Raw genomic sequence first — 19,353 nt, forward strand, 5'->3', positions numbered from 1 at the left:
TCTCAAAGGTTTCCCATATTAACCATACAATTTATTTGTCTCATGAATCTATTTAGGATCCATTAATAAGTTAGCTTTTTTTTAAAATTCTGACTTTATTCTTGTAGTTTTAAGAATTCACTCAACAACAAATATTTGTATTACTTAACAACAGAATTCATAGTTAACATGTATGTGGCAAAAGTATACCAAGACTCTGCCATTATGCCTAAGTTAATTAAGTAAAATTACAGATACTAAGATACCTAAACAATACACCACTTAAGATGTCTAAAGCCTAAATCAGCTGATGCAGAAAAGTCAATTTTTCTAGAGAGAGAAAGATTTTCTATGGTCTTTAAAAATAAGCAGAGTGGAATAAAGCAAATAAGGCAAAGAGGGAAAAAATTAATAATCCCTCCTTTTTAAATAAATATTTCTGCCATTACTCCAAAAACATAAAGCTTTACTTGGAGATGTCACAGTACCAAAATGTGAGGAAAAAGAATTATCTATATCATATCTCACATAGTGTTTCAAAATACTAATTGTTGGGTTAGTTGCCAGTACTAAATGCATATATTATGCTTAAACACTTTCAGGTTCCACAATTGAACATAAACCTCTAGCCAAAATTCTCAGGTATTAAAGCATTTATTCAGCATCTTCAAGATGAACAAAACTACCACTACCTCCAGAAAAAGTATAAAAAGAAACTAACAAGTTTAAAAAAAAGCACAGTATTTTAATGAAAAAAAATACATTATAACAAAGACGCTATACATTAAGTTACAATATATATATATACACACACACACTTTTTTAAAACTTTTTTAAAAAACCTAGTACAAATTAAATGACATCTTTCTCATATTTACATGATGAAGTATGCATTCTGACAAAATACAAAGAAAGATGAAACACAGGCTGGTAGACCTCAAAATTAGAAACTTTAATGTAGGACCAGATCTCCAAATCTGTTTTCTATCACTTTTATGACTTTTAGAAAACATTTACCTTGTATAAGAAATAAAAGCTTTCTTCTTTTAAGTTAACTACTTACACAAAAAAATTAATACTGAGGGAAAAGCCCGCCATGGCTGTGTTTATCTATAATTCACTGTAGAAGTTCACTTGGAGACTTGGAACATAAAAACTACAATGAAGAAACAAGCGCAGCTTATTTTGAATGTCCAACTTACTACTACAGATATTACACCATGTAATAAATGATGCAAAAAAGCATACATCAAACTTTGCTGTAGAGTTGTTAGGAGAATGCCAAACAGATACTGAAAATTTTTATGTACTTGTCTTTATTACCCTGTTCATTTAAAAAATAACTGAAAATTTAAAATACATAAACATTTTTAAAGTGATGCTAAGCACCTTTAAAATACAATACTGATAGAGTGTAATAATCGAACATGCATTTAGAGGACAAATGAATTTTTAAAGACTAATTTAGAAACCATTTTTAAAGCTACTTATTGAAATACTTACATGAAAATATTGATAGTTCCAGTTTCTACCTAAAAACCAAAAGAGTATACAATTAGGGATTTAAACCTTCCTTCATGCTTTTTTATCTTTTGTTTTTTGTTTGTGGGGAGAATGCACTGTAACTGTCTGTCCTCATGATAAAAAAAAAAACAACAACAACAACAACAAAAAAAAAACAGTATCAGAAGAGACATTCACATAGAATGCAATGCAAGAAACATTTTAAAGTTATGTTAATTCTTGACCAAGTGTCAAAGTCTAAATCTTTGGACATCGCTCATGCTCATTGGTAACTGACTACAGTTTGTATCTTATCAAGCATTTCTCCTTAGCAACCCAACATCAAAAAAGAATGTCTCCAAAGAAATTAATTCATTTGGTGAAATATTTCATAATAAACTATCGTCATTAATGAAAGATGAAGATCTATTATTTAAAATCTTGAAAAAAGTTTCCATAAAAACTGGAAGCAACAAATGGGAAGAATATTTCCTACAATGCAACACTAAACTTTAATTTGGACTTATTCCCTTTAAGTACACATCAACTAAAAGAAATCTGGGTTTGAGGTCACTATCATATTTAAGTTAGCATAACATAATAGATTTGGCATTGTACTCTAAAAATGCCCACATTGAATATTTTCATTTCTTAGGAAAAAGAAAAACAAGTCTTATGAAAAATCATATATGTAACTTAATGTTAACTTTGCATTAAATAGGGGTATAAATAACAAGTTTTATATTAAATAGGATATAAATCTAAAGAGCAAGGAATTTTAGAATTTCACCCACTTCTAATATAATAAATAGACATTTATACTTATATGTGTTGTGCACTTGAAACTATTAAAGTGAATTAAGAATGGTAATTGGATTATGGTTAAATTTCATATTATATTCCACATGCTTTGAATATTAAATATTAATATCCACTTGAAATCCTTATTACTTTTAAATATACCCACAGATGGTCTCTAGTAGGGAAAAAGCCTTTAGGTTGACTTCTTGACAGTTATAATTGACATTTCCAGTTTACTAACCTTCCAGAAAACAAAAACTCATAATAAATATACTGATCAGTACTTATTCAGTATTTGAAGTAAATATACTTACTCAAAAAGCAAATATACTTACTCAACAAGCAAATATGAACTAAATTTTAAACTATAATTACTTACCTTTAAGTCCTATACATTCTAATACCTATACATTCTAATACCTTCAATTCAGTAAGAACTATGGCATAAAAAAATAAATATAACTCAAATTCATTTCTAACCAGAGCTGAACTATCAATACAAAATAGGAAAAATTCCTCTGCTATTAAAAAGTTCCCCAAATTATATGTAAACACCAGCAAATTCTATTATTCTTTCTGAATTCTCTCAATTTCTACATTTTTACCCATAAGTAGTGTTTTACTTACAATACTATATAAATCCATGCAATATACATTTATTTCTGTTGCTTATCTGATTCATTCAAGTTAAAATTCTCAATACTTACGAAGATCCTTTAAATTTCTACTAGATGACCATTAGTATGCTATTGGTTTTTAGTTACATGTATAAAAATTAGAATGCAAGAAGCTAAAATGGAAATACAGTTTCCACAGATGAGAATGCTGGGCTTTGTGTTGTATGTAAAATCTATTGTTTCATCTTTCCAAATGAGACAGACTACAAATATTCTCTCACCTCTCTGCCAATTTAAAAATTTCACAACTTTAAACATGACTTAAAAAGTCATTACATACACTCACACACTATTTTTGTTGTTCTTTCTTCATCTTCTAAAAGCCAAAATTGGTATTTCCAGGGGATGAGTTAATAACTATTTGTGTTCAGACTATGTCACCATGGATAAGTTCAGATGATCTTTAGAAATACTGGCCTTATCAGAGACTCAAAAAGCGTAAGAATTATACAAAATAAGAGGAGTAAAATATCTCTTAAGGTAAAAAATATGGAATTGGCAACAAATATAGCAGTTTTAAATCAAAGCTGCTCATCAAACCAGTCTTCAGTCCACTTATCATAATGCTGCTCTTTGACAATATTCACCTTCTTTTCTATGATATCAGCAGAAGACACCAGAGTTGTAAAATTCTGAAAAGCTTCAAAAATTTATGTTGCAGATAATTTCTTAGAGTCCAATTTTTTTTTTTGCTTCCACAGATAATGTTGGTTCTTTAGGTTCTTGCTTAACTTGGGTCACAGAAATGGTAGCTTCTGGATTTTCTTCAACTTTAAAAGCAAACAAAGAAGAAAAACCCTAAAGGTTAGTATAACTTATAAGACTGAATTTTTTAGAATTATATGAATTTAGAAGCAAGGCATAAAACAGTAGTTTGGAAAAAAAAAAAACAAGTAATTCGATAAAGCAGTTGGTGTATTTGAGAAGTCATTCATATTAAATTCCTTCAGTATGCTTCTAGTAATACAAAAAAGAGACCAAGAAAACTATAAAGTTAGTCTCTTCTAAAGCTGCTTTGACAAAAAAATCAGTCCATAATTTAATAAAATTATGAAGAGTATTTCATATTTAAACTTATCTTTAAAAATATGTATGAAGATCAGGAAGCTTACCATTAATTGAAAATAATTTGTTTTACAAACAGCAAACATATGTATCATAAATTTGAAGACATGTTACCATTCCCATATGGTTTCCGTATGTGGTCATATATGAAGGAAAATGTTCCTTCCCTAAAGAAACTTCACTACACAAGTACTTTAGAAAAAAATATGCCAAATCTTAAATGATAGCTCTGACAGCTGCACAAGCTGTGTTGGCTTATCTGAAATATTTCCGAATACACGCATTATTCTGATATCAAAGTACTTATGACCAAATTAATCTAAATTAACCTAAATCTAATATACCAGCAGCACTACTGTGAACTGACAGGTGAGATACCTAAGATAAAATCTTTCTCTCTCTTTCTCAGAAATATCGGTTTTTCAGTTTCAACAGGGACCCAAGGTTAAGGGGACCATATTTGCTCAGAAAAGTGTGAACACATCTACTCCTTGTCACATATGGGTGTGCTGGAGTTTAGCCAAAGCCATAGAGAAAACAAATAAAGGACAGATTTGAATGATCATGAGAATAAATAGTCAGAAGAAGCAGTCCCTCAGATCATGAGCTAACATACTAAATCATGCAAGTTCAGATTAAAAGAGGGTCTCCTTTAAAACGATCTGAATTAGAGGTCCCAGAAATATTTACGCACAATACAGAGAGAAAACTTATTAGAATGGAAAAGCAGCTTTGGAGGCGGATAGATCTACATTTAAATTCCCACTCTGTCACTTACTAGATATGATTTTTAGGCACTTCCTTAACCTCCCTGAGCCTTAGTTTCTCCATCTATATAAGATGGGACAACATCAGCTATTGCATGGAGTTGTGAGGATTAATTCATGTATATTCCTTTTCTCTCTCTTCTACTAAAGTTCCTCAATAGTGACAACTGCCACAGCACTCTGGATAAATTTTCTTAAAAGTATTACTTCCAACAAATTTAAAAGGCAATAATTCTTTTCTGGAAGGAACTATCTCACACTTTTCTTTACCCAGAAGAATGATGATTAAGAATGGAGAGAAAATATATGTTCCAAGGAAAATTTCTATGAAGATTTTTGCTCTTCAAAGCAAAAATATAAGTCTTCCCACAAAAGTGCCCAATGCGGAAAAATTTGTGGGCAAAGTGACACAAGTCAAGTAGGCGTTAATGAGTTTATTACTATATTGACTGGGTTTGTTACAAAGTGAAGGTATCAAGGTCATGGATGAAACTCAAGCCTCCGAGTTTTACTAGTTCCTTTTCAATTTCCATAGAGCTCAACATTTAAACCTATAACTCAAAATCTTTCCTTTAACCTTTATATCTTCCCACTTCATTCCATTTTTCCATGTGTGTATTGATTTTTCCATATTAACTTTTACAGTAATTTTCCCTTTAAAGTTTCTCTAGTCTTTTCACACATTCTAAAATGACCTTCATGATCTCATATCACCACAGTTTTTTCATGTAACACTAGGTAACTAGAGAATGAAAAATTTCAATAGCGAAAAAATTTTGAAGTTGAAGTTATTAAAACTTATACTCATGAACTTTTTTCCTTTTTCTTGTAATTTTGCTTGATTTATTTATATGTTACAAACCCACTGAATAGAAATGATAGGTTTTTTTCTGTAGTGCAACAGTAATGATAGTCCATAAGGGTTAAAAAAATAAAATCATAAATTGATTTTAACTTACTAAGAGCTGGGTGGTTGTCTATAATCTGTATTGGAATGGTCTGCACATTGCCCAGTAGAATCCGATGAACATTTCCTTCCAGGTTTTCTGTATCCTCAGCATCTCCAACTTCCACCAGCTGATCCATTGCAACCAGAGTTTGATCTGGTTCTGGAAGGTTATCCATGGTAGAAGCGATACTGTTGTTTTGGGTTAGGCATGTGTCAGTTTGAAGGCTATGACTTTGACTAAGCAGTAGAGAATTATTATTCATTATAGCACTTCCTACTGAATCCAGAAGTCTTGAAGGACTAGAGGAGGGGTGGTTATTTACTGGTATCAGAGCTGGTGATCCAACAGAAGTGAATCTTGGTTGCAACTGCAAACCCTTTTAAATCAAAAAGATTTACATCAAAATGTTTGAATTTACTATATACAATTTTCTTATAGGATGTTATTCTTTTGACATAAAATTGGAATAAAATTTATGTAAGAGTATAGTTATTAACAAATATTGAAGACAGAAACAAGAACCAAAGGAAAAGTAGTACGACTAATTTTTATTGCATACATAGTTACCTCAAACTTTTTCAACATATTATTTAAATTATCATCTTAAATCAAGATACAAGTTAGGAATTAATAATTAAAACACCTTTGATCATTATTAAAATTCTATAACAATTCCATAAAATCCCTAATAGAAGAAGGAGAGAGACTGAAGAAGAAAGAATAGGACCTCAAATTTGGCTCCTTTACTGAATATCTACCTGTAGTTGTGTGAATATTTTTGGCTGAAACGAGGAAAGTGAGGAGAGCAAGTGGGCTGGTTCTGGAGACAAAGAACCCCTTGTCTGATTTGTTTCCATTCTGGTGGTAGCTGATTCTCCTGCTGAATTTCCTAAATCATATAAAAAAATAAACTATTAAAACAAAATAATATTTAGGGCTTCTAAGATACTACACTTTATTACAACCCTTACTATCAGAATCAGAATAGGAAATAAGGTCAAAAGCGTAAAAAGGTCTTTAAGAAGTTATCTAGTCCACTATTTCCAGAATGTGGTAGATAAACAGAATCACTAAGGGAACTTTAAAAATATATAAGTTCCTAGATTCAACCTCTGTTCATTTTAATGCAGTATATCTAATATGGAATGTAGGAAATGGCATTTTTTTTCCTTCAAAGACTCTCTCTACATCGTATCTCTAATTGAGTCCATTTTCCATGCTATGATAATGGATTACATCTAAATTCTCCATCATCTTTGGTAGCTCTAGTACCTAGGGCAATGCCTGGTATAAAGTGGGTCCTCATTAACAGTATTAAATTTCTTTCAATAACTCATTTTAGAATAAATGAGTAAGAGTAAAAATATCTGTTTTCTTAATATCTCAATTTTTAAAGTAAATTGTCCTTAGGGAATCTGCTTTCTTCTCATGTAATTTTTACATTAACCCAAATATATTCATCTCTTTAAGACAACCAAAAACCAATTATTGACAACTATTTATTGCTTTCATACTGTAACTGAGTAATTTTTAAAAGGGCACTGGTGTCAGACAAGAATGGACTTAAACTGGCTTTTCTCTGTAACCTTCCACATGCTATTTAATGCTGTTTCTAAAATTTAATTTCCTCATCTGTGAAATGAAGATAATAAGAGAATCTTGCTCAAAGAACTGCTGAGAGGATTAAACATCACTCTTCTTGGCTTCTTCATTTCTAATTGTCCTTCTACTTCATTTTGCTATAGTCACCCACTATTATGATCACATACCCTGGACTATTTTATATTCTATATCTACATCTTAAATTCAAACATCCATTCTCTGATTACCACCTCTTATTCTTCCACAGATTTTGCTCACGTATTCCACTCAATTGTTCTTTAGCCTCATGTGAACCTCAAATCACCTGATTCCTTAGTTTTCTTCAGGTCCATCGAGCTTCTTTCTTAATAAAATTCTCTCTCCATCAAGCTTAGCATCCTGCATTTATAATTTTCATCACATTCTTGCAAATATCTTTACCTTCCTTGCCTTTCTGTCCTTCGGTCATACCCGCCTGGTAAAATCCTAACTGAACCAAAATAGCTTCCACTGCTTACACATGTGAAGCCAAATGCCACTGAAAAAGAAACTCACTGCTACTAATTCCAATTCATGATCATCAACCTCAATAGGACCTTCACCTATGTCTGAAAGCCTTATTATGATTCTGTCACTTTATATTAGGGATACCTAATCTCCATTTTCCTAAAATCTTGGCCATCCTTTCTGAGATATTCTCTCATTCTTAGCACTCTTACTTAAGGAGAAAAGAGAAAACTATCAGAAATTTCCTCAACCTCCCATCACCAAAGCCATTCGTACCTTCATATTCATCTATCCCTTCAGATCTCTCCTGTCTTAAAATAGCTTCCCTCAACCCCACACTCCCTTCATAGCAAAATTCTTGAAAAAGTGGTCCACACTGCCCCTACTTCTTCATTCGTCTCCTAGTCACTCTTTGACCACCCCAGCATGGCTTCTTCCCCATCCATTCTATAGAAAGGGTTCTGATACACAAGCTTTCCAAATCCGATCCCACGACTTTTTTCTTCTCTGAAGCCATCAATAAATACCCTATCCTTATGCCAGTGCTGCTGAGCTCAGTAAATGCCGCTATCAGTCTGTTGCTCATAGAAGAAACTCAGGAGTCATCCTAGATCATACCATGCTTTTACCTCCCATACCTTCGATGGATAACCAAGGCCTTTCCAAGGCCTTTGAGTTCTTTTTTTAAGTAACTCTTAAATTTGTCCATTTGTAATATAAATGCTACCAACAGTAGTCTAAACCACTAACACCTTTCAAATGGACTGCTAAAAGGACCTCCTAAACCTGTTCTGCTTATCCAGTTTTATCTCCAAGTATTACCTGTGCTTAAAACCACACTAACTTTCTTAAGTTCCTTGAACATGACAAGCTCTTTCTTGCTTAGCCTTTGAACATGCTATTTCTTTGATTGGAAAATTCTTATTCATTCTTCACTTTTTCATTTAAATATCACTTTCGCAAGCATCACTTCCTACTGCCTGGACTAAGTTATATGTCTCTATCACTGTTCCCACACAATTTTGCAGAACCCTCTCGTGGTACTTTTCATAACAGTAATTAATCAGAACATATTTGTTTAGAGTCTTTTGCTCTTGCTCAACTTTAAATTCAATGAAGCAAGAAACTTAATTTTTTTTTTATGCCCAGCATTTATTACAGTGACTAAAATATGTACTGAATACATGAATAATGCTAAAGAATTTAAAAGTTATTCTGTAGGCAAAGTGACTCAGAAGTTAATAAATAGGAGAATAAAGAAATAATTGTATTGTATATAGTTATTCACAAATTTATTCTAAAGCATTTATTTAGGTGTTAACTTTTTAGCAGGCATTATGCTATGAACTAGGTATATTAATTTGAATAAAATATAATCCTTGCCCTTGAGTAGCTCAACTCATAATGAAAGACACAGATGTGATAAGCAAAAGGATACCATATTAAATATAAAAGAGTGAATATCTAACTTTATGTAGGGAGGTGGAGTTAAGAGAGCACTTAAAGTCAAAGAGATTGCTATTTGAATTGTGAGTTTGCCATGCAGAAGAGGAAAAAAGACATTTCCAGAAGGGAGAAAAAAAAGGGCTGAAATAAGCTTGGACTATTGAGAGAGCATAGGAGTAAGAACATACGAGCATATGCAAACCATACAAAAGGGACAATAGTTTCCTGATCAGAGTATCTTAGGGTTATTTCTACTGGAATTAGCCCAACTTTATAGTAAACTGTGCTTGTTATCAGACTAAAAATTTCAATCATAAAGAAACATAAAAGTTGATTATAGGAGGAAATTTAAATAGCAGGGATTATTGTGATAAATCTTAACATAGTTGCTCTTGCCTTTTTGGGCCATGGTTTCTTTATCCATAAAATTTGATTAGATAATATCTTAAATGTCTCTGAGTTTTAATATTGTTTGTTTTATATTTTAAAGATATTTAAGATAACCTACCTTCTGCAAATGTAACTGTCACAGTCTCTCTGAGAATATTCCCACTATCTGTAGTCCATTGAAGCTTAAAAGGGAACATTTATTTCAGTGAAAATTATAAAGCATTTACACTGAAAAGCGACTGTAAAATATCAATACAACTGTCATATTTTACTCATAGTATAATTATGTTTTATTCTGTAATTACTCTCTTCACTTGTTCATATTCTAAAAACACAAGTACACTTCACTATCCAAATGCATTAGCTTCCCAAGGTCAGATAGCAAGAATTTGGATAGGCAATGTAGGACCAGTGCTAACCCAATCTGTTTTTGTTCCTGAACTCTGGATAATGAATAATTAAAAGTTCTGGATAGCAAAAAATTGAAGCTCTAGCTTTTTAAAAAATCTAAATTTAATCAGTTACTGAATTTGGAGAGTAAAAATCTGGAGAACAAAGAATATTGCTACTGAGATTTTAATAACATAATCGCTGCCAGCATTACAATTAGTAGTTTCTGGGTAATTATATTAATCTCTTCAGAGTAGGAAAAATTTTTAGAGAAATGACCAATATTAAAGGAAAAAGTACAGTATGAGTTAACACTGATATCCATAGATGACATATAGAACTGGCATCATCACTGTATGTTCAAGTCTTAGCTACTTATTTAATTTTACCCATCTATTCAAAAAGAGGGGGCGATATACACAGCCTGTGACTTAATAAATGACAGTTAAATGAATAAGATATACTTTGTACAAAGATAAACTTGTTGATTTTAAAATATATCTATTTCTACTGTTTTATCATCACAGCTGGAAGTTCACTGGTTTTTCTTGAGTGATAAAAAAAATTTAGTCCAATCATCTTCTGAGAGTTCATAGTATTTACATTTTAAGAAAAAGATACCACTATTTTTCTTCTCTCACAGTTATTTACATGGCCTAATAACAATCATTCCTAGTGGGCCAAATAGAATAGAAGTTGAAAAAGATTATGTAATAAAACAAGGAATTTAGTTATACCGTTGCTGGAATAATCTCTGAGTTATATACATTTTCTCCATTTCTCAAGGATTTCTGTACTTCATGGATGTGATTTTTTATATCATTCACAGTTGGAAAAAAAGATAAATTATGTCTTTCAGGTACTTCATCAGGTTTGAAGAGTTCCCTTTCCACAAATTTTCTGTGGAGAATATAAAATGGAGTAAAACATAAACAATCTTTAATCAAGTAAGTGAACGGTTCTCTTTTAGCATAAACTTCCGTAAAGCATGGTTTAAAACTTTTTAAGTAGTTTACATTTTTCCACACAATAAATCATAGAATCCATGCAGATCAAAGAAATGTAATATTTACATTGGTTAAACACCTGTATATCTTAGAATAAGCTTTGACATTTTTATGAATTTAAAGAAATCATTATTTTCGATTTAAGTATATTTTTGAATGCTTATTATGTTAGGTTCTGTACTGAACACTTCACATCAAGTATCTCCTTTAACCTGTACTATAATCCTATGAGGTAGGTACAATTAGCATTCCAACTTTAGAGATAGGGAAGCTGAGGGTTGCAGAAGTTAAATAATTTGCCCCAAATTACATACCCACCTCGTAAGAAAGCTAACACCTACACCCAGGTTATAAATATCATAATGCTTCCAAAAGGCATTAATAAATATCATATGAAATATGATCTGCTAGTATGTTACAAGTAGACAAAAGAGAAGAATAGAAGGTGGCATTGCCACATAATTGTATAAAAAGAGATACATAAAAGAAATGATGAAGTTCAATATACATATGCTTTGTGCATTACATTTGGTAGACTATATCACAGAGCTGTCTTATACCTCTGTTCTTAAAATTCAAGTTTAGTAAATAGTGGATGGTTTTACCAAATTTTGCCTGTTCTAACAATGCCTCAACAGAAATAAATACAAAATGTCTAAGAAAGCTACTAAATAAAAAAGTAATGTATTAATTAAGAAATAATCTTAGGAAATACTCATTGTGTTGTTCAGATCAGATTATACAATAACCAGCATGAACAAGGTTAAGTGCAAGAAATCACGGTGAAGAGCACAAGCTATAGAGTCAGACCTATATTTCAGTACTGCCTCTACCTCTTAAGCCAGTTATTTAACCACTCTGAGTCTCTATGTTCTAATCTGCAGAAAGGGGATAAATATACCAACTTCACAGAGTCGTAAGAATAAATGAGATCAAGCATATAAAGTGTTTAGCACAACAGCTGGCACACACATGCTAAGTACCACATGATAATATTAATAAATTGTTATATCCGGAGCATCAGTAAAATTAGACCAGAGTACTACAATACAAAATCTAATTAGACAAAGAACTATCCATGTTCTTTTGTAGTAATAAAATTTAATTCCATTTTAAATAAGCTTAAAATAAGTACCTTGGCCTAGGTTTAAAAATCTTTGGTTCTACAAAGGATTTTTAATGTAAACATACTTATAATTAAATTCATATATCATTTAGAAATAGTCCAATTTGCCAAATTTGAGTAAGGAATATCTCAAATGAGTAATTCAAATCTTTCTCATGGCTTGCCAGGCCTTGCTAAAACATGATCAGTCCATAAATAAGCTTATTTTAATAAATTAATAAACTATATTCTTCATCTACTCTGATGGCATATATCCTAGAAAATGTCTACAATGTTAAGTGTATTATTTAAACAAACGAAAATTAAAAACATAAAAATTTTTTTCTATTGTACCTTAGCTGTTTCCTTACTGCATACACTTGTTGAATTCCCTGTGATACTAGTTCTTGAATCTTATGTGCTACTTGAGGATGTAGACGTGAGGGTAATGAACAATTCTCATCTCTAATTACAGTCTCCTCTTCTTCAAGAGAGGACACAGGAAAAGGGGAAGGTGATAAAGGGAGGGAGGGGGTCTCTAATTCGTGATACTGATGAGCTTGCTGTGTAGGTAACTGTACATACCACCTGAGAAAAGAAAATATTTAAAATTACATTACTAGACAAAGGCAAGGTCATAATTACTTATGTTAATACTCATCAAGAGAAGGAATAATCTTTTAAGAAAAATTACATATGACTCTATCATATTAAATAAATATAAATAAAAATTTTATAGTCTATAGCCATGCCACCCTGAACATGCCTGATCTCGTCTTATCTCAGAAGCTAAGCAGGGTCAGGCCTGGTTAGTTTTTGGATGGGAGACTACTTAGAAGACCAGGTGCTATAGGCGTTAAAAAAAAAATTATAAATAAGTTAAATAAAAATAAAATAAACAAATAAAATTTAAAATGTCCTCTGATTAACTCTTCTAAGATTAGTTTTAAAACAAATTAAATAAAAATCTTTATAAACCTTTACAGACTCTTACTATGACCCTAAAGTTAAGGAGGGTACAAGATTGAAGTATATATGAAAATAGTATTTTAAATTTCATAGTAAGTAGCTTTTACCTCAAAATAATGAAACTTTTACATCATCATCTTTTGAATTTGTATTTTCCCATTCTTCTACCATTTTGTTCCCAGATTACAACTTCTTTGTTGCATCTATTATTCTTTGAACCAAAAAGTGGATTTAATTCAGAGTCTGTCAAGATTGAGCCATGCAAGGGCTCTTCCCTGACAGGAATTCGGCATACTGTCTCTACAGTGCTCCAGCTCCTGTACTCCCATTGAGCAAGACAACTAAAATGTGAATGCAAGTCTCTCATAGAGTGGTGGAGTGCAAAAAACAGGTAAGAAAATGAATTGATCTGGTAGGATATTGTTTTGATATTTTTGTACGAAATGCTTGCAATAATTGATATTGCAGGAAATGGAGCCTACTTAAAATGCAATGTTTTCTAAACAGAAGGATCTAATTACTGACTATTCATTTTTCATATATCTAAAAGTTTTTTTTGAAGATCACACAGAAACTATATTCCATACTATTAACCCTATTACATAATTGCAAATTCCTACCTGGACTGACACACAAAAGAAAATAAGAAAGAAAGCTAATATTTCTTATTTAAGACCTTATAAAAGATATGGAATGGAATTTTATGTAGGGCTTAAAATTCATTTCTGGCTGCCATAAGTTTTCAAAGATGGGTTTAAAAATATACAAGAGATGGCAAATTCAGCTCCTAGCAAGTGTCTGAAAAAAGTGCTAAATACATAATAAAATATTTTCCTAAGTAAGTATTTTTCATTTTAGGAAAAAATTTCTATGTGGTATACAGAATCCTTTGGTCAGATTTATATCCTTTGGCAGATAAATTCAATGGCTTATACAGTGGCAAGTCATTTTATACATGGGGAACTACTAGTGAGACACCTACTATATAAAAATTGCTTCTTAATGAAATAATTAGAAAACATAATTTTTCTTACAGAAGGAATTCTTGCAACTGGAGGTAATTAATTTGTAAAACAAAAGAACTATATAAATGTCATACCTAAGAATACCACCAGCATCTACCAAGTTCTTCTTTAGCATGTTAAAGGCTTTCTCTTGCTCCATTCGAATTATTTTCCTATCAATTTTGGGGTCTGTAGGAACTCTGTATTCAGGAAACTTTTGTACCTTTTTAATGTAAATCCTTTTTATAAGGGGGAAAAAAAAGAATTTGTATCATTATATTGTAATCTCAATAAAACCTAATTTATCAACCAGAAGTTTACGTGAAGCATTAAAGTTTAGAGGAATTCAATTAATCTAGAAAGCATTCAGAAGATTATGTGAAAGATATGTCATATTCTCAATGCATAATACTGAGCAAATGAACAATAATCAAGACTTTAGTAAAAATATCTAAATATTTATAGCATATAGTATACCACATACTATACTATTATGTTCTCTAATAGTTTTTTATTTACTGGTTGACCCCAACAATACATTAAGTTCCCCATGATTGAGTAAAATCTTACAGCTCTTTTAGCTTCCCTCCCTCCATGACACCCAGTGTAGTGCCTGGGTCCAGAGCAGATACTCAAAAAAGTACTTATAGAATGATAGAGAATAAAATTATTTCTTCACATAGAGATTTTTCTCCCAAGTTATATGTAAAGTTTTAGATTAATCACTAAGTGCCAAAAGTGGCTGAAAGTTTTGTTTCATGGTCAGGTTTAAATATTGCCTAAAGTTCACCTTGTCAGATTAAACTGGCTTTAAAAACTTCTTGATATGCTGAGGTTTGTGATGTAAGATGTGATGCTGAAATAAAGTGTTTCAAAGATCAACTAACTCCAACTTTTACATGTTATCTTTTTAAATTTTCTTTTATCATATAATACATAATATAAAACACTTTCAATGTCTCAAAAAGGAATATTAGTAAAGGATATTATAAAAATATTTTATTGGTTCAGTTTTTATTCTCCCAGAGCAATAACTATTCTGTAGTCCTATCTAAAACTTACTATGTTGGTTTTTTTATACATTGCTGGTATGAATTAGAAAAATCTCTCTAAAAAGCAACATTGCAATATCTGTCAACATTTAAAAAGAATATAACCCCTGCCCTAGTAATTTCATTTCAAGGAATTTATCCTATCAATATACCTGCACAAGTATGTAAACAGGTACAATGTTATTAACTGAAGCTTTGTAAATAATAATAAAGAATACTTTTCAGAGCCTACATGTCCATTATTAGAGGACTAATTCAGTAAATATTCATCCATCCATAAATGGAATAGTGTATGGCTATTAAAAAGAAAGAACCATGAAATTAATGTTATAAATGTCAATTATATCTCAATTTTATAAATAAGTAAATTAAAAAAAAAAAAAAGAAGAAAGAACAAACCAGTGCTTTTACATACAGATATGCAACCAGCTTTGAGATATACTGGGAATGAAAAAAAGCAAAGTGTAGAGTAGTATATGTCATTACATTCACAAGTATGAAGCATAATAGCAGTGCAGTTAATAACCACAATAGGCACTTGTAATGGAAATGAATCAATGTGAATTCGTATCAGGAAAGGTACACTACTACCTAAGGAAAGAAAATGTTAGTAAGCTTTACTGATATCTTCAGGATTTGTGAGGGAAAAGCAGAATGTATGTACACACACACATACGCACACAAAGAATATCTTTGGAAGGTTATTCAAGAAACTGGTAAGAGTTGTTGCCTTAAACAGGGACATAAGGAGCTGGGGTAAGAGGAAACTTAAGATTTCACTGTATTAATTTTTGGCACTGTTTAAACTTAACAAAAGTATGCATATTAGCTATTCAAAAATAAGTACTTAATAAGAAAGAAATAAAAGAAAATAACACTTACCGGGCTGGACAAGTAGCTTTGTAGAGCTGAGAAGACCTGCTTTCCTGTTCACTGATCTTTTTTAACTGGAAACCTTTCCTCCGTGGCCCATATTGACATTCCATTACCACAGCTCTACTACCTGTGGGCCAAAATCAACTATTGATATTAATTCAAGTACCCATCTGTTCTGAATCTGTCCAGATTAAAAATAATTTGGTGGTGGCAATGTCAAAATGTGTACCTTCAATTATACAACTTTCAGAAAACAATAAGTCTTACTAAGGATAAACAAATAAATTCAAGTTTATTGTAATATTTACCAAATGTATCATAGTATGGTAAGGAAATTAGCCAATACTACATTTACTTAATGTCAACTGATATTTACATATATGTGATTTTAATAAAATTTACCATTTTATAAATAGAAATTACCAAATACTATATTTCTTAATAAATTTTAATGTCATTTAAAATATTATTTCCTTCTTTAATTATTTATTTTCTTTTTTCTATTTGGTCTGTTAGTATAATGTGATAACCAGCCACCAACATGGCTCCCGATAATACCTGCCTCCTAGTACTTATGTCCTTGTATAATTTCCTTCCCTTGAGCACAGGCTAGACTTGTTAACTTGCTTCTAATGAATATAGCAGAATTGACAGGATTTTTAAATTTCATTATTAGTTTCAAGTATACAGAACATTAGACATTTACATAGTTTATGAACAATCCCCCTGATTGCTCTTTCTCTCCTCTGGCTCTGCCTACACCTAGTCATTACATTAATGTTAACTGCATTCCCTGTGCCATGCTCCCCATCCCCATGACCACCTATCAACTACTAATTTGTACTTCTTTAACACTTTACCCCCTTCTTCCAGCCCCCAACCTCCCTCTGCTCTGGATATCACCAGACTGTCCTCTATATTTGTGAGTCTATTTTTGATTAGTTTCTTCTTTTTGTTCCTTAGATTCCACATGTAAGTGAAATCACATGGCATTTATCTTTCTCTGTCTGATTTATTTCGCTAAGCATAATAACCTCTAGGTCCATCTATGTCATTGTGAATGGTAGGATTCTTCTTTTTTTATGGATGAGTAACATTCCATTGTATATATGAACCATAACTTTATCCAATCGTCTGTTGATGGTATTTAGGTTGCTTCCATGTGTTGACTATTGTAAATTGTGCTGCCATGAATACTGGAATGCATAGATCTTTACAAACTACTGTTTTGGTTTTCTTAGGATAAATACCCAAAAGTGAAATTGTTGGGTCACCAGACTTTTGAGAAATCTCCAGACTGTTTTCCATAGTGGCTGTACCAATGTGCAATCCCACTAACAGTGTATGAAGGTTCCTTTTTCTCCACATCCTTGCCAGCACTTGTCATTTTTGATTTGTTGATGATAGCCCTTCTGACAGGTGTGAGGTGATATCTTATTGTGGTTTTAATTTGCAATTCTCTGATGATTAGTGACCTTGAGCATCTTTTGACATGTCTACTGGCCATCTGTATTTCCTCTTCAGAGAAATATCTGTTCAGGTCTTCTGCCCATTTTTTAACTGGATTGTTTATTTTTGCTGTTGTTGAGTTGTATGAGTTCTTTATAGATTCTGGATATTAACCTTTTATTAGATGTAGACAGGATATTATTTTTGATGTTAGGTTATATAAAAATACTGTAACTTCCATCTTAGGTATTCTCTTGCTCTTGCTTGGATTGCTCCCTTGGGAGAAATCAGCTGTCATGTAGTAAGGCAGCTCTGTGCAAGGAATAACTCATGTAGCAAGGAACGAGGCCTGCCAACAGTCACATGAGTGGGCTTGGAAGTAGTTCCATCCCTACTCAAGCCATGAGATGACTGCAGTTCCAGCCAACACCTTAACTGCAGTCTTGTGAGAGAACATAAGGCAGAAGTACTTGCTAAGCTGCACTTGGAGTTCTGAGCTACAAAAACTATAAGGTAATAAATGTTTATTGTTTGCGGCTCTCAACTTACGTGCAGTTTGTTACATAGCAAAAGATAATGCAAAAGAGTAGATGTGAAAACTATATAGTTTAAGATTTTAAGCTGAATATCCTATTCTATCTAGGGTACAGCAAACTTTTTAAACATAAAAAATACCAATCCTAAATGAAAATACTGATAAAGCTGATATTAAAATGTAAAACTTCTATTTAAAAGACATCATCAATAAAAGTAAAATGAAAATAACAGTTTGAGAAACAGTATTTTATAATACATACAAAAATGTGCAGAATATAAAGAACCACAAATAATTTTTTAAAAAACTAAAGGGACGACCAAACAGAAAAATGGGCAAAGGCTATCAATAGGCAATTTAGAAAGAAAAGAAAAGGATATTAAATGAATAAATAAAGAGATATTCAATTTCACTAGTAAATGGGGAAATGCAAATTAAAATAGTGAAATACTACCTTGCACTCTTCATATTGGCAAAAATAAAAAAATTTGACAATAGTCTAAAACAACTAAATCTACTGATCAACCCTAACACCACAAAAAGATGTTATATGTAGGTTGCAACAAAGAAGTACACAGAACCTATGAAGTATTCTTGCAAAATACTTTATGAAGATTAAATCTTCATTTAGTCAAGCTTCTAGATCTAATAGTTTACAGGAAATACAGGAGATAAAAGAATACGTTAAACTACACCACAGAGAGAGAATCGGCATAATCCAGAATATGGCAAACTCTACAGAACAAACTACCTAGGGGAAAACAGGAGAGAAATTTCTAGAGGAATAGAAATTTAAGAGATATATTAACCAAATGTAATCTGTGAAATTTGTTTGGATGTGAATTTGAACAAACCTATGGAAAAAGAATTATGAAATGAGTGGAGAAATGTGAATATTAGACATTTAGAAAATACTGTTAATTCTTTTAAAGTTGATAATGGGATTCTCATTGTGCATTTAGAGTCCTTCTTTTAGAGATATATACTATAATAATTATAAATGAAAATAATATGATAGCTGGAATTTGCTATAATATCATCTTATTGGTAGGAAATGAGAAAGTGGATAGGGGCATATAGTAGACAAGATTGAGCATATGCTGATACTTGTAGAAGCTGGATGATGGATACATGGACTCATAGGATTCCATGTATTATTACCTCTACTTTGATATGCATATGAAAACTTCCATAATATAAAGATTTTTGAAAGTCTGGTTAAGACATAAGATAAATGTGGGAAAGGAAATTCCCATACATTGATGAAAGGAGTGAAAGGAGTAAAAATTGGTATAGGTCG

The 19,353-nt window shown here is 31.6% G+C and overlaps 1 protein-coding gene, 1 long non-coding RNA gene and 1 pseudogene across 4 annotated transcripts in view; 2 read left to right on the forward strand and 1 right to left on the reverse strand.

Moving 5' to 3' along the window:
• Positions 1–19,353, forward strand: part of LOC107519362 — a 45,815-nt gene that overhangs the window by 20,219 nt on the left and 6,243 nt on the right. The window contains exons 2-3 of one of the 2 annotated variants that reach the window (XR_004955588.1): positions 10,916–11,003; positions 13,320–13,528. This is a non-coding gene — a long non-coding RNA (uncharacterized LOC107519362). Of the gene's footprint in view, positions 1–10,915; positions 11,004–13,319; positions 13,908–19,353 lie in introns of those variants that run through there. The other variant, XR_001599104.2, reaches the window with a different exon arrangement.
• CARF (calcium responsive transcription factor) overlaps positions 3,257–19,353 on the reverse strand; it is a 45,008-nt gene continuing 28,911 nt past the window's right edge. Inside the window, exons 8-15 of one of the 2 annotated variants that reach the window (XM_016161915.2) lie at positions 16,076–16,196; positions 14,237–14,380; positions 12,523–12,756; positions 10,794–10,956; positions 9,785–9,848; positions 6,501–6,631; positions 5,752–6,118; positions 3,257–3,730 (exon numbers count right to left, since the gene is read on the reverse strand). In XM_016161915.2, coding sequence (XP_016017401.1) covers positions 3,630–3,730; positions 5,752–6,118; positions 6,501–6,631; positions 9,785–9,848; positions 10,794–10,956; positions 12,523–12,756; positions 14,237–14,380; positions 16,076–16,196 — 1,325 coding nt within the window. In that variant the 3' untranslated portion in view covers positions 3,257–3,629. Of the gene's footprint in view, positions 3,731–5,751; positions 6,119–6,500; positions 6,632–9,784; positions 9,849–10,793; positions 10,957–12,522; positions 12,757–14,236; positions 14,381–16,075; positions 16,214–19,353 lie in introns of both variants that reach the window. The other variant, XM_036236217.1, reaches the window with a different exon arrangement.
• On the forward strand, positions 12,907–13,024 carry LOC118613982 (annotated as a pseudogene).

The sequence above is a fragment of the Rousettus aegyptiacus genome, unplaced genomic scaffold (genome assembly GCF_014176215.1).
Source record: "Rousettus aegyptiacus isolate mRouAeg1 unplaced genomic scaffold, mRouAeg1.p scaffold_m13_p_2, whole genome shotgun sequence".
Classification (NCBI taxonomy): Eukaryota; Metazoa; Chordata; class Mammalia; order Chiroptera; family Pteropodidae; genus Rousettus; species Rousettus aegyptiacus.